General features: G+C 37.4%; 2 protein-coding genes across 3 annotated transcripts; one reads left to right on the top strand and one right to left on the bottom strand.

Annotated features, from left to right (window-relative positions):
• Positions 1 to 1,790: 1,790 nt before the first annotated feature.
• zgc:162592 (histamine H2 receptor) lies at positions 1,791 to 3,940 on the top strand. The gene is made up of 2 exons (XM_006780127.1): positions 1,791 to 2,592; positions 3,645 to 3,940. The coding sequence occupies exons 1-2, from the start codon at positions 1,791 to 1,793 to the stop codon at positions 3,938 to 3,940; spliced, it is 1,098 nt and encodes a 365-aa protein (XP_006780190.1).
• Positions 3,941 to 10,327: 6,387 nt separating this feature from the next.
• On the bottom strand, positions 10,328 to 14,897 carry cyb5b (cytochrome b5 type B). Of its 2 annotated transcripts, none has more exons than XM_006780125.3 (5): positions 14,443 to 14,897; positions 13,299 to 13,427; positions 12,095 to 12,121; positions 11,964 to 11,995; positions 10,328 to 11,832 (listed from the first exon to the last, which is right to left on the bottom strand). In XM_006780125.3, exons 1-5 carry the CDS (start codon positions 14,638 to 14,640, stop codon positions 11,739 to 11,741), a joined length of 480 nt encoding a protein of 159 aa, XP_006780188.2. In that variant the 5' UTR covers positions 14,641 to 14,897; the 3' UTR covers positions 10,328 to 11,738. The 2 variants fall into 2 exon arrangements, with proteins under 2 accessions (XP_006780188.2, XP_006780189.2); XM_006780126.3 differs by having other exon boundaries at positions 10,328 to 11,829.
• Positions 14,898 to 15,240: the final 343 nt, after the last annotated feature.

The following is a 15,240-nucleotide window of genomic DNA, read 5'->3' as shown; positions in this document are numbered from 1 at the left end:
GTATAAAGTGGCATTGCTCTTTTTAAAGATCTGAGAGCTTGCACCCATTGATATTGGAATTCTACATCCTTTGAAAATAAGAAAGCATCAGGTAAGAAAGCATGCAGTCGAGGGTGCAATGAATATGAAGGAGTAAAAAAGGAGGGGAAAGGAGGTAGAATATTAATCACAGATCCTCAGTCCATCTCCTCCTCCAGGCTTTGCACCAAATAGAGAGAAATATTCTCATTAGGACAATGAGAAATACATATATCAAATATAGCTGTCACTTCTACTGTGGAGGATCTGTAGGGGAAAAAGTGTGTCACAGGCAGTTCGTCTTGTACATGTGCTGTGTAGCTTTTGCAGAACAGATTTATCCCATGTGCAGCAGCTTTTCTTCAAAATTAATAACATGTAATGGATTCTTAGGAGAGGAAGAGGATTGATGAATGTAAAGCCAGTGTAAGAAAATTCATTGTGTAGTGTATTTTTAGAAGTCTACATTACAAATATCGCATCTTAGTTCCACTGCAGTTTCACATAGCAGAGAGTCACACAGAAGAATGTTGCTGAAACAGATGGTTTCCTGGTTACCTAAGTGGGAAAGGTCTGCGACACTTTCCAGCCCTTTTCTTACCCTTGTGTCATGTAGTTGCTGTATGTCTATTTATTTATTTTTGAAGAAGAGACGATGGCACAGATTTGAGCTTGAAAAGGTGGTAAAGGAATGGTTGACACTAATGGTGTGTGATGGTGGAAATTGGACCATGATTGGTAGCGAGACGTCAAGCTGACAGTGTGTATGTCTTCTGTGGGACCTTTCTGGTAGTGATGAATTGTTGTCTGACTCATTGTTATTTCAGGTGATGAAACCTGTCAAGATGGGGTGGCCTGGAAGCTAGACGGAACAAGTTGACAGAATAGGCTGTGAATAGAGTCAGAAGTGATATGTTTACTTTCTTCCACCTTAGTGTACAACAAATGGGGACAGTTTAAATAGTAATGGTGGTGGAAACATGCATACCTGTTTTACAGGCTATTTTGTAGTACAGTGTTGCTGTCATGTTAATTCAGGTCTTTTCAGGTTGATTCACACATAGTGCCAATTCAGGACAATAGTTGCTTTATATTATATTATATTATATTATATTATATGATTAGGACATAGAACAGGAAATGTGTTTTTTGACCTGCTGTGCTAAGTGGTTTCCTGTTAGTTTGCCCTAATGTGTAGGAGAAATATCTCTGCACATAACACTCAATATTTGCACACATATTAATAGATGTTAGGAAAATTAGCTCACTTAAATAGAATATAATAGAAATGGAAAGGTTAGATGGTTTTGAGCTGATAAATCTTTCCCTTTATGTTCCTGAATATTTAGATTTATACTAGCACTAGTAAGAATTCCATTTTTAGATCCCTTTAAGTTACAGGGCAATGATGTGGGCAATACCTGATCATGTCGAAGAAACAATCATTTCAGCTAAACCACCTATGATTAATATAAAAATTAGATGAGAATAGTAATAAAAACATCCACTTAGTTCATAAAATATTGAAAAGGAAACCGTGATTAGCCTGCTTCTGTACTGAAGCATGGCTGTAGTAAATGCATTTACCACCCAGCGCTAATTGCCTCAGGTGTGCTGCTGATTGCAGCGTTAGCTTAGCAGCGAACGGCCACATATTTTGCTCATATTTTTGATTTCTTTAGAAAATTTCGTCAACTTTCTTTCTTTTCTTTTCTTTTGTGTGTCTGTGGTTTACTTATGATTTGTTTCCACTTGTATCACCGTGTAGAGCAATGTATACAGCCCTTAACCTCTCGACTTCGGACGACTTCAACATGTCAGAGTTTGACTCTCAGAGACAGCAGGAGCTCTCCCACCGCTCCGTCAAAATAAGCATAATAATCGTTTTGGGCGTCGTGGTCACGTTGGGAAACATTGCAGTTCTCCTAGCTATTACTTCCTCAGTGTCCGGCTGGTCGAGAAACTCTCGGTACTTTCTCCTCTCGCTCACTGCAGCAGACTCTGCGTTCGGACTGCTGGTCATGCCCTTGAATCTGTGGGTGAGTCTGCTAAAGGACTACACTGAAGGTCCAGATGGTTTTTGTCACGTTGTGGCCTTTTGCAATGCCACCGTCTACTCCACCTGCATGTACACACTGGCCATGATAAGCCTGGAGAGGTACATTGCGGTGTTTTACCCGCTTCAGTACTCAACTCTGCTGACAAGGAAAAGGACGCTGTTTCTGATTGCCTTCGCCTGGTGCTTTCCTCCCATTTTACTCTCGCCGATATCATTACCAGATGGCATCATCCAAGTTCATTTTTCCACCGCATCACTGGTCTGCAACCCATCTTACTCTACAAATATTGGATACTCCCTAAGCTTGACATGTGTAATATTTTTCCCTTGCTCCATCATCATGACATTTGCAAACCTAAAAGTCTGGTGTGCAGCCAAGAGACAGAGGTTAAAACTGCGCAAATATGACAGCGCGCGGCGCAGTAGGCTCAATGTGCCTTCCAGAGTGCTTGTGCCTGTGATGGGAGCCTACTACATCTGCTGGACTCCCTGCATGGCAGCAATGATCTACAATGGTAAGCAAAACATCACTAGATATGTAAAGTGAGTGTGTGAGGATGGTGGATGATTTTCTTCTACCATCCTCATTTCATATATGAAGATATCCCATGTATTATAGTCGGTTTATGTCTATAATTGTGGCATTTACTGGGACAAAATATCTGAGAACTACTCATATAACTGGCTTATTTTGTAGCAAGCTTTGCTTTTTTAGGTTTAGATAGTTTTTGATTATATAAGCTTAACTGGAAGAGGTAAACTTCACAGGCACTTGTTTGTCTTGGTGTATTTTTTATTTGTGGTTTCAACGGCAGTAAGAGAATTCAAAAGTAAGTATTTGATTGTGTTTATTAAAAATTGTATTAGATGGCTATTGATAGGTACATTTCCCTTTTAAAAAAATATTTTTTGTTGTTATTATTATCATTATTGTAAATAAAAAGCTGATTTGGGGCCAGTTATATGACTCAGACCTTTTTTGACTTTTCTCATGTACCCCAGCCATGTGCTGTCTTGGAGTAGTCACGACTGAAAAGTCACAGCTGAATATTTTTAGAAGTCAAGACCTTTTCCAAAGAGTGCCGTAAATGATCTGATATTGGATGAATATCCTGTGAAACGGAGCCGACGGTTTAGCTTAATCTTTAAAGTGTGCTGCTGTCTAAATGCTAGTTTCAGTGCAGTTTCCTCCTGATCAGTGAACTTTGTATTTTCAGGTCAAGACTACAAATGTTAGTTTGATGGGTTATATCATTGCTTTCAGGGGTAAGGCAAGCACCTCCAAAGCAGACTTTTTTAGTTTCTCTCATAATGCCAAGTGAAATATCCCCAGCTCCGTCTCAGGAGGTTCCTTTTGCAGTTATACTAACACTAATTATACTAACACTTTTCGGAATTTGTGTCGCCCCATGAAGGGCCTCTGGCGTGAAAATTAGACAAAGAAAACATACAGAGCTACTTGCTCTGTAAAAAGGGAGCAGGTCAAAGTAGCCGCTGTCTTTTGCTAGGTACGTTGTTTTCACTTTGTTGATACTTGCCTTAACACTCATTGTTTTCTGCCTTACAGCAGTCACAGGTAGAAGTATACCAGAGTGGATTGAGTTTGTAGTGGTCTGGCTACCAACTTCCAATGGTTTCCTCAACTGCATCTTCTATTTCTGGATAAACCGAAACTTTCGCAAGAAATTCTGTCTAGTCCTTCAGAAACTAGCTCTGGCCCTCTGCCCTGAATTGGCCAGCACCTTTGGGTGTTGCACCACATCAAAGATGCAGTTTGCATCAGGAATTTTGGATAACAACAACAGTGTCCATGGGCGTTCCTCCAGTGTGTCATCTACCTGCACCCTGCTGTCTGTGGCTTAAGACCTAAAGAGCACCACCGGCATGGCAACAAACATGGCCAGCAACCTCTGTACTGTGTTGCATTGTCTGACTGAGCTAGACAACTGAAGCCATGTTTTGACATAGTTCCATACAAGGTAATGAGGGTGAGAACTAAGCTTTAAAAGGGTCGCAGTATGAATGATTTGGTTATGATAGCAAACATTTAAAATTTCCTCTCTGCAGATTAAATCCAAATTTGCGATATCTTGATTGTAATATATTTTTATTTTTTATCAAACTTCAGAATCAGTGTCCAGTTGATTGGAGCACAGGATGAACTTAGAACGGCTTTGGATTTTTTCTTTTACTTATTCACACTGCTGCAGAGATATAATTTACAATTAGAGACAGTGTCTTTAAAACCACCTTTTATTTGTTTTATAACCAACCAACAAAGTTCTCTGTGCTCCCAAAAATTGACATTACATACAGTGATATAATCAGTCTTTCAGTGTCAGCCTGTTTAAACCTGTTGCACAGGTCACGATTAGCGAATTAGTTCGTTTTAAATTCTTTCTATATGAAACATTTCTGAACATCAGTATCTGATAATAACCACACTGAAGGACTGAAACCCTCTACCTCTTCTTCAATTTAAACTGTGCATCAAATACCTTGGCATATAACAGCTTGGAGAAACTAACCTTTAAGTCACAGCTTTTCAGTGGGTGCCAGGAGGAAAGTAATTAAGCATCTATACTGTAGAAAGGTCACCACATTTGTGCTGGGAAGAGATAACTTGGATAAGTTCTGAGGCTATGGTTGTTTGCTTTGAGATATTAAGTCTAAGATCTTCCTCACACTATCTGCACTAAAGTTTTTGTCATGTTATCGGTTTGTGTACATTTACAATGAATCGAGATTAGAATTCAGAAATTCTGTAACATTTTATGCAGTTAATTTTAGCCTTTAGGTTTTCTGCTTGAGTTACATCATTGAAGTTTGTGCAAGGGCAAAAGGAGGATCAAAAGTGTCACAAAATTGAAGTAAAAAAAAAAAAATCTGAATAACGTAATATTAACCTTTTGTATGTATATCGTCTGTGATTTAAAAATTCCTGATTATAAAAGAATTTATGTATTGATATATGGATAATCTATGAAATAAAGCATGATGCCTGTGAGTTGTTTCTTTTCAAGTCTTCAGTTTGAGTTTGATATTTACAGATGTATCATTGCAGAACTGAAATAAAGTTAAAGTGAAAAATGTTTGCTGATCCTTTAGCATATATTTTTTTCTAGCTATGCGTGGTCTGATGCTCTACATATAGTCAGCATTGTTAGCTTCCAGTTAACATCTCTCTGCTTCTCTATGCTGTGGTATATAATAAATGCTAAACTGTACTATATGCTGTCAATGTTTTACCTGTTAATGTTTTTGTTTCAACCTATTGAAGTAGAGTAGCATTTTGCACTCGCTAGCTGTCTCACTCTCTCGCCCTGTGACAGCTGGGATAGGCTCCAGCGCCCCCCACCCCCACCCTAAAAAGGATCAGCAGAAGAGGATGGATGGATGGATGCATGGATACCTAGCTTTCCTCAGTAAGAGGACTAACTAATGAAGATACAAGTTTGGTTTGTTTGATATAAATTATGCATTTTTTAAATTTATTTTATTTTGGACGGTTAAAACAAATTAATGATGATTATGTATAGCCTAGTCTATTATTTCAGTGTGAATTCCTTGTTTGAAGTGGTAATATTAAAGCAGTATGGCAAACCTGGATGATTAACAAGCTCAAAATGAAATTTCTTGTTTGTGGTCATTAGATAAACGTTCTTTTCACCCAGAGAAGAACTCAGCAAGTTAGTCTATGCAGAAAAAAATGACACGTCATTCTATTTTGATAATATTTTCACTCTGTTTTATACTTCTGGGCAAATTTTTGAATAATATGAGATGGATTATGTTAATTGCTACCTACCAGTGTCATGTTAGATAACAGGTTGAGCTGTAGATCCGGAGCTTTAAAAAAACACGATCAAAAATGAGCAGAAAATGATCCTTTGGCTTATGCATAATAGATGGATACAAGTTCGACTGATATCATGCCCAGTATTGCTCATGACAAAGGGCACAATAATGAAACAACAGTTCGATACATGCATAATGAAGGGAGCAAACTGAGGCAGCTGCAAGTGGTCACATAAGTAGTTTTGCAAAGAATGATGTTAGAAAAAAAAACCAACATGACCTGATGAATCTCATGTCATGTGAAACCATCTCAGCATCTCAGACTTTGTCTCCATACGGCTCCACCTGAGCTGTCCTTCTGATAAACACATTTCTAATGTTGTCGATTTTGGTCTCTCCTAAGGAAAATCTTAACGTCTTCAACTTCACCGAATCCTGCTCGGTGTCTTTTTTACAGCACCGCTGAATCTAAAACATACATGATGGAGTCTCACTACCATCTCATATTGCTGCATAATACATAAACTCCGGCATGGGTGAATTTAGTGATTTCATCAGCAGGTGTCCTTCACAAAAGAATTAAGTTGTTCTTCAGCTAGAGTTGAATGTTTTTGATGAACATAGACAAGTTTTAAAATTTTAAAATTCTTTCTGACATTTGTTCTCTGCATGTTTTTGTCACTCATCTCTCTGTGCACAAGAGCAAGATTTTAATGTCCTTCTTTGTTAAGTCACACTAAAAACGTTTTCTATGAATATGTGACCCTTTCAGCTAACTCAAACCCTGTCAGAGATCAGGTGTATTCCCACATTACCCAGAAGTGATTTTCGTAGCGTCTGAGGTGTTTGCCAAGCTGGTCTCTTAAGACACTGAAGTGTTGTGCATTAGAAGCCTCGGCTCTTCTTAAGCCTTACTGCTGCCAGAAATAACAGGTGATTTGGTTTGGGGAATGGTGATTGTCTTAGGGATTCACACGCAGTATATTCATACAGACACCATATGTCATCTTATAAGAGTTTATCATTCTCTCTGGTCATAATTCCTGCCACAACAAGAAGTGGCTTCACTAAAATATCTAATATCTAGCTAGACAGAACACGAATCCCAATAAAGTCCAATGCATTGCTTCTATGGGTTTGTAAGTACAGTGCTTGAGACAATACTGTCAAAAGCTCCCTATTATAAAATTATTTTAATCTGTTGTTCATCTACATTAGACTCATTGCAGTTTTGTAAGCAGAATAGTTTTACATTTTACTTTAAACTATTAACATTGTAAAGTCTTTAAGGGTATTACATGTTCAAACACCCTCTATCACACCCTGTTATTGTGTTTCTTTGCCCATAAACATTTGGAGATGTATGCTACAGAACTGTGTTTATGAAAATGAGAGAACAAGAGAGATTAATGATTTTAATATATTCTTTATAATGCTGTATCCAAAATATTAAACTGCATGTTTAATATTATGTAGGTCTCTAGTGTGCTGTCAAAATGTCTCTGAGTAGCGGAGAAATAGACTTGTGACCTCTGGGGATACCCTCATCTGGTATTGAGACATTGACAGCTGATCTATCGGGTATTATGGGTTGCTGGAGCATGCCGACATGGACTGGGTTTGCTCCAGTGCATCCCATGTATGCTCAAATTCGAAGATGGTGAGGTTTATAAGCCAGGTTAACACCTTGGATCCCCCTTGGGACAGGTGCATGGTTGGCATGATGGGTTTGCTGGTCTGGATCAGTACCACACACATAATTTTTAGGTGTGTGATATATGTCAAAGAAATGTCCTATTTCCTGGCAGAACATTTTACAGGCACAGAATAATCGCTGGTCTTCATTTTTAATGTAACTGGTTGTAAAGTTGGAGCTGAATGGTGTATAGTTTCACTATTGTGGCAAATGCTTAATCCAAGACTTGGCATATTATCATCTTGACATGGTGCTGCCATCTTGTGTTTCTACTAAGTATAACATGGCAAAAAAAATGTATCTATATTTATATAGAGAGAGATCAATATGTCTATAATGTTGCACAAAAGGAATTGGTGTAATTTTATACTGTTGGATTTCTTTTCTGTTTCAGGATTTAATGTTTCTGTCCTACTAATTTTAAGTTTCATGAAGCCCAATACCAGAGTTACATGTACTATTCACGTAGTATTGGAGTCCTTTTTAAATAAACGACAACAGCATTTTGGTTTCTTGAAACAAGCCATACATTTATTTAATTAAGGAATCTGGTTCTTTAAAGTCCCACCTGAGTGAAAACCTGATTAAAAAGGATAAATCAACAGGGGCGGATTTATGCTTCATGTGGCGTGTACTCCAAACTGTGAAGGCTCTTGTGGAGATTATAGACAGAGGAAAAACATCTTTCATTTCAATCATCCTTCCTGCTCTTTTCCACTTTACACCTCTCACGCTTCTGGCAAAAAGTAGCAACACTATATATAGTAGTTACACTATAAACTGCCTAGGCATGAGAAAATCAAATAAAAGTACCCGCCTGGAATTTTAAATTAAATCACAATGGGGCCATGATTACATTTCTAAGAGATAATATAACATTTTCTCTCATCTCTATATAAAAAAATTAAATGACTTCATGTTATAAATCTGTTGCTTATCACCACACTGGGCTACAGTGTTAGATTATAAGGGTTTTAATGGCATCTTTCCAAGGTAGTTGTGATGTTTGGTCTTAATTTGAACCTATGAAAGAGTATTCTCTGCTGCTGTCGTTTAATAGCAGTTATAATTGTAAATGTTTACCAATTATCATTACTTAAACAACACTAGTCAAGAGGTATGAGGAACGATTTGCTAATATAACTGTGGTAAACACATAGCATACAAAGCTGCATTCAGTAAAGCTGCCTTATTTAATGATAACGCCTTCTCAGAGGCTACCATTTACAGTGCCAGTTGAAACAGAAGTATGTGTCTGCACTGCATGTTGCCTGACTTCTTGTTTTTGGGCTGTTTCCATGTTCCAAGCATCCTCCTAGCACTCAACAATAAGTGAGGTCCAGCTTTTGGCTTGAAAGAACCCATTTTGGCCATGTGAAGAGTGGAACTTTCCAAGAATCAAATTGCTTCAAACCCTTCATCAGAAAGCATGCCTCATCCACACAGTGCCCATTGACTGAAATGGCTTTTTTTTTCACCACACTCCAATGTATGAAGAGCAAAAGCTAATTTATTATCGAGCAGGATTTACTAGTGGCCCCAATGTGACACTGAAACATATGTGGAGGAAATAGCAATCAGCAAAGGAATTAATTTTCTAGTATTTTGTATATTAAATCAGGACCTAAAAGCTGTGACGTTTTAGAGCCTTTACTGTGATGATAACATGTTTTACTAGCTTGTTTTGGGGTTCTTTCTTTCATTTTTCTCTATTTGGCCTTTTTTAAAATTTCGTTTAGACTTTTTGCTTTTAATTCCGCTTAGTTTCAACCAGTTTCCAGCGTGTGTTTGCTCTAGTTTTTGAAAATGTTTAGTTTTTGTTTTGTTTCATTCTTCATTTCAGTCTTCGTTAATAAATATTATATGGAGGGAAAATGTTTCTAACAGAATTTAGGAAAATCAGTACAAGTATTACAATAAAAACAGAACTTTTTGAAAGCAATTGACTAAGTCTTGTAGACATCCAAGGTTTCATAAAGGCAGTTAAATAAAATTTCTTATTTACCAAAGTAGCAAAAACTAAAACTAAGGGTGTGTGTGTGTGTGTATATATATATATAGTTTAAATGTTATTTTCCAACTAGTTTTAGTTTTTATTTTAGATTTAGTTACATCAGTTTTATATATATGTGCTTTAACCATGGTGATTTTTGCAGTAGGAGTAAGATGAGAGTGTGAGTGCATCAGGGATCTGTTCTTGTTTGCAGACTGACAGTTGAGATCAGGCAGGAGTCTCTGTGGCCTTTGATGTTCATAAACAACACTGTAATCTTTACAAAGAGTAGGGAGCAGGTGGAAGAGAGCCTGGAAAGGTGGCAGTGTGCACTCGAGAGATGAGGAATGAAAGACGGTTGAAACGAGACAGAATACATGCAGTGAAGCAAGAAGTAGTGGTAGTGAAGGTCGACGAGTTTGACTACCTAAAGAGGCGTGACCTGCTACGATGCATAGTTTGGAGATGGTGACAAAATGACAGGAGGCTGAGCTGAAGAGGTCAAGATGTTCACTGGGAGTGACCAGGGTGGACAAGATGAGTACATCAGAGTGGTAGGGAGACAAAGTTATAGTCGAGATGGTTTGGGCACATGCAAAGAAGAGCGGGTGGATACACTGGACAAAGGATGTTGAATATAGAGACGGCAGGAGGGAAAGTCACAAATCACACAAATTAAAAAAGAAAAAAAAGGAAACAGAAAATCTATATACATAAACCCTGATTTACATTTAATTATTTTCAGGAAGTAGTGACTGGCGAATTGCACGTCAAGGCCCATTTTATTGATAGTTTCAAAGAAAGGAAATGGCAGGTAAAATGTATAACAATGTATTCATCTTATCTTTTATAATCAACAAACTTATTTTTGACATCTGCAGTTTTGTACTCACATGTAAAAATAGCAGCAAGTTCTATTCAGAACCTTTAAAATGACAGCTGACATCAATTTGTCTCTATTTGGAAAAAACTTTTTAAGTACCATGAAATAAATTTAAATAAAGAATTTGAAAGCTTACCAAAACATATTTAACAAGACCAAATTAGCAACCTAGACAAAGGTTTAATAAATCAAATCAATAACAAATATAGGCCACAAATAATCATTAAACATGTAAAGACAACTAAATGTAGACTGAAAGATACCCATCTATAGATCAAATGCCAAGCCCACTGATTATAGCCAAAGCTGCTACACAAGAAACACAGACCAGATTTTAAACTCTGCTGAATCAGCTGCTTGTGCCATTCACACAAAACTTAAAGTTCAGATGCATTACAATGAACAAAAGCTGTGAAAAAGCACTGGTTAAATAACAAACGGCATAGAAGAGGGAACATTAACAACTTGAAATAGTTGAATAGTTGAACACTTGAAATGTACTTTCTTTCAAGGGTATTCTGTGATTCGCTGTCATCTATTATACCTGGGTAATAAGTTGCAAATGACATTTAAATGATTAGGTCATTTGAACATTTATAAATTCCTGAAAAGAGAACATTGGCAGAAAGGGACAACTCCTAAAACAAATCAATGATGCAATATAATTAACTGCAATTTTCAAAAAGGATCCAACACAGAGACTTGATTACGAGTTTGCAACCGAGTGATAAAAGCAATCAAACATTGCCTAACAGCTGAACTGTGCATAAAGGAGTGAATAAAAAAACCCTTTTATTGAGAGCTAACTGGCTATTCTGACTTTATTAAACCCAAGAAAATGCACTGGAGGTTATGCAAGTTATTATCCAATAAAAAAAGAAGAAGAAGAAAAACAGGCTGGAGGCTGTTAACTGTGAACCTCACTTCATCATCGCCCTGCATAACCTCTCCTTCAGCCTACCTATAGCTGGTCTAATAATGGCGTAATGAAGATTCAAATTGCGGAACGTGCATATGAAAGTTTAGGGTAAAGACAACACGTGACATTTATGACAACTGGCACAGTGAAGAAAGCAAAGGCTGACAATTTCATAAAGTCTCTGCCCAACTATCTATTTGGTGCACCGAGTAGACAGACAAGGACAAAAACACTTAATCAAACTACTCCCTCCACTCTTCTTGCTGCTGAGGACGTTGACACTACCGTGCGTGTCCAGAGTGAGGAGGTTTTGGTCAAACATTTCAAGGCCTCCGAGATGAAAAGACGAGGATGAAAACACGACGTCGCCACTCAAGAGGACCTTTGCTCAAAAATGAAGTAGCGATACACGATACCAATAACAACAACAGCAACAGCAGGTAACAACCAAATGGGCCAGGAGCTGCTGAAAAAAAGTATTACACAAACGTTAATTTTAAAAAACATTTTCATTTATACAGATATAAGGTGTCATTGCACTCGCCCCTCTGAAACAGTACAAAGAGAGCCTGAGACATTTTCATCAGAATGACTAACCTGCTCTCCTCAGACTTTGCGACTTCTGCTTTCTACAGCACAAAATAAATAAAAAGAGAAACACAAGTTGGGATCATGTGGAAAAGTCTAAATACTGTATTGTTTCATGGTGCATGGAACTGCCAATTTACCTTTGCAGTGTCCTTTTTTCTGTCATCCTATGAAGGAAAACAAAAGAAATCATATGATTGCTTTGTGATGCTGAGTAGAATTAAGTAAATAAATACTGAAATTTATGTAACCATCAAGTGGGACTGGTGAAAAAACCAGAAGGCTAATTATCCCTCAAACACTCATTGATTTGTTGCAAGTGGAATCCACCAATTAAAAGTGAAAAGTCATCTGAACAGGAAGACAGCAGGAAACTTTCTTTAAACTCTGCAACTTCCTGTTGCACTGGAATGTTCATCTGGAGATAAGCTGGATTAATTTGCAGCAGTCCAAATTAAACAATTAATCACATGAACTGGACATCTTCCTATTTTTTTAATTTTTTTTTTGCAAGGCAGACCAGTCTTTGTTTCTACAGCCATTTTCTTGTGGCGTTAAAATGAGCAGCTCACACAAACTGTTTTGTAAAAGACCCGTAAAGATTGATTTTACAAATAGCTTTCACATTTGAAGTCTAAAGAGACTTTATATGTGAAAGCACTGGATTTGTCTAACTGAAACTGCTGGAGATTCATTAGCACTCAGTGGAAGCACAATGGATAAACAACAGTATGAACAGAAAATCTATAATCTAATGGTATAATTATGGTAAATTAGCAAATTTAACCATGTTTTAAAGTATATTATAAATATTGTGAAACTGTTGGGTGTATAATAGAGTGGCTGATAAGCTACACTAAATTTCCAACAAGCATAACATAAAATATTGTTACTCATGTTTAATTGGATAGTATTTTTATTGTATTTTTCTGATGCTTTTTATATTTATGCTGTGATCTCTCTAATTTCAGTATTTCTTTATGCTCAAATTGATGTTTTTCATATTCATTCAAAACCAAATTACTGCCTCACAGGAAAAAGAAAATGTGACTGAATGTGATATAGGAACTTAAATAGAGAGCTCATGTGATAGACTTGGAAACAAATCAGTTTCCACCCACTTTACGTCATCTTATACACGACACCATCTGGAGGTGACTCCAAACAACTTAGGTGCAAATGACTCAATCTTGTGACATTATTTAGTTACTCTGTTTGATTTGGAAGGGTTTAAGCAACAATAATAACGAAGACATAATAATAAAGACATTTAACTTCAGCAATTGAAAGATTTAGACGTGTGAAAGAAACACTACAGGCAGACAGGCAGTCTTTCCTCCTTACCCCGTGAAGCTCCCCAATGTAATACTGCTGGAGCATCTCCCTGGCATCCAAGGAGTGACCCACATCCTCAAAGCTCTCTGTGGCATCTGCACCCGCCTGCTCCAGTAAAACCTCCTCACCTCCAGGGTGCTAAAATCAAAAGTGGTTGACCTGGTTACTCTGAAGCACCTGACATGCACAACTGTTTTAGTATACTTGTTTAAGTTATGAATAATGACAGTATTACAGCTGAAATCACAGACAAAACAGTGAAATGCACTAATATTATAGTCTTCCAGTGTTGGAATGCATACATGGTTGGAAAAGACGCACCCCGGGACATTGTCAGCCATTAGCTAGCATTCCCAGACCTCAACTCCACATTACTTACAGAAATTACAAGAACATATTAGAACAAAATTTAGTCATACCAAATTTTGGTTTTCAAGATTGTTACAACTATTTAAACTCTATTTTCCGTAATTTACAAACCTGCACGTACTCCCCATTTTACTATCAAAATACAAAGATTGAGGGGTGACTATAGACGTTTGCACAGTACTGTACAAAGACGTACCACTCTAGGAGGTAATTTTGTTGCTTAAGCAAAAAGGTTTTTGTTTGTTTGTTTGTTTGTTTGTTGTTGTTTTTTTACACAACATGCAACTTTTAACTTGCAGAGTTTTTACACATTTTAGCCAGATAAAGGATCTTATCACAACCAGCCCACTGATTTATAAATCACATTTTTATCAGCTGTGTTTATAAAGCTATAAACATTCAGCCTAAATCGTCTGAAAAACTATCATCGGACAGGGCTAGCTACTACTTGTTAACCAAACTTAGCTAATCTATCCTACAACATATGGACACCCTTGCAGAAGAAATGATAAAACAATAAGAAGGTTCTTTAAAGTAGGCCAGTCGTAATTTTAGATTGTTTATACTGGCGGTTTTGAGTTTAAGATTGGGTCGTTAGCAGCAAATTAGCCGAAGACAATTTGCAAAGCTTACACGTCAACACGTTACGATAATGATCACGCTCATCCTGCACTTCCAGGAAGCCCAGACAAATGGCAAAACCAAGGGGTTCACGAAGAAGAATTAATAACGACTACTTTAATGACAAAGCATGAGCTACTAGTCAACAGAAAGTCTTTCTTACCTCTTCAAGGAAACGTGAAATGTCATATACTTTATCGTGGATGATAAGCCATGTGTCGTTGCTCATATTATGTACTCTTACGTCTTCTAACGTGTAACATTTTACGCCATCGTCTACTGTTTCGCAATTTTGCTCAACACTGGAGTCACCAGCTTCACTATTCGCGTTAGTGAGATTTTCTTTATTTTCCTCTCCCATTGTAACGTCAGTGCGACTGAGCGACTAGCTAACCTTAGCTTCTCTTAAACCTTAGCTATGGACGTAAAGATGGCTATAGCTATGTGTGCTGTTTGATTAGGCTCGAAAAGCCCCTGATAACACCGCAGGAAAAAAAAGTTAAAGGAAACACAATTCCAGTGCTGAGCAATTATATGTTACGAAAGCATTAGACACCCTAAACCGGTATCAGCAGACATGTGAAATGAACCAATGCCACCGTGTGTTGTTTGACCGTCGGGGCAGTAACCAAAGAAACTGTCACTTTCTCAGCAGTGACCAATCAGGTCGCCCAACTGATGATCACGAGACCATGGTGCAAGCCAAGGTTGTCAAGTGTGCGCTGTCATTGTGCATGTAAGGGACTCCGGTGACATAACATGTGTTTTACCCATTTTATCTGCGCTTAGATAACACTTTCTTTTTCCCGGTAAATACTGCAGACATTTTTTTTTTCAAAAAGATTTTATTTCATTTCCAAAGTTCCTTAGCAGGTTTATACTCCTTGGTACTCTCTGAATAGGAATTTTTATATTTGGTATTTTTACTAATTCTTTTCTGTTTTTTTAAAAACTCGGATAC

The sequence above is a fragment of the Neolamprologus brichardi genome, chromosome 1 (assembly GCF_056152115.1).
Source record: "Neolamprologus brichardi isolate AB-2024 chromosome 1, ASM5615211v1, whole genome shotgun sequence".
In the NCBI taxonomy this organism is placed as follows: Eukaryota; Metazoa; Chordata; class Actinopteri; order Cichliformes; family Cichlidae; genus Neolamprologus; species Neolamprologus brichardi.
This window is presented reverse-complemented; position numbering and strand designations above follow the sequence as displayed.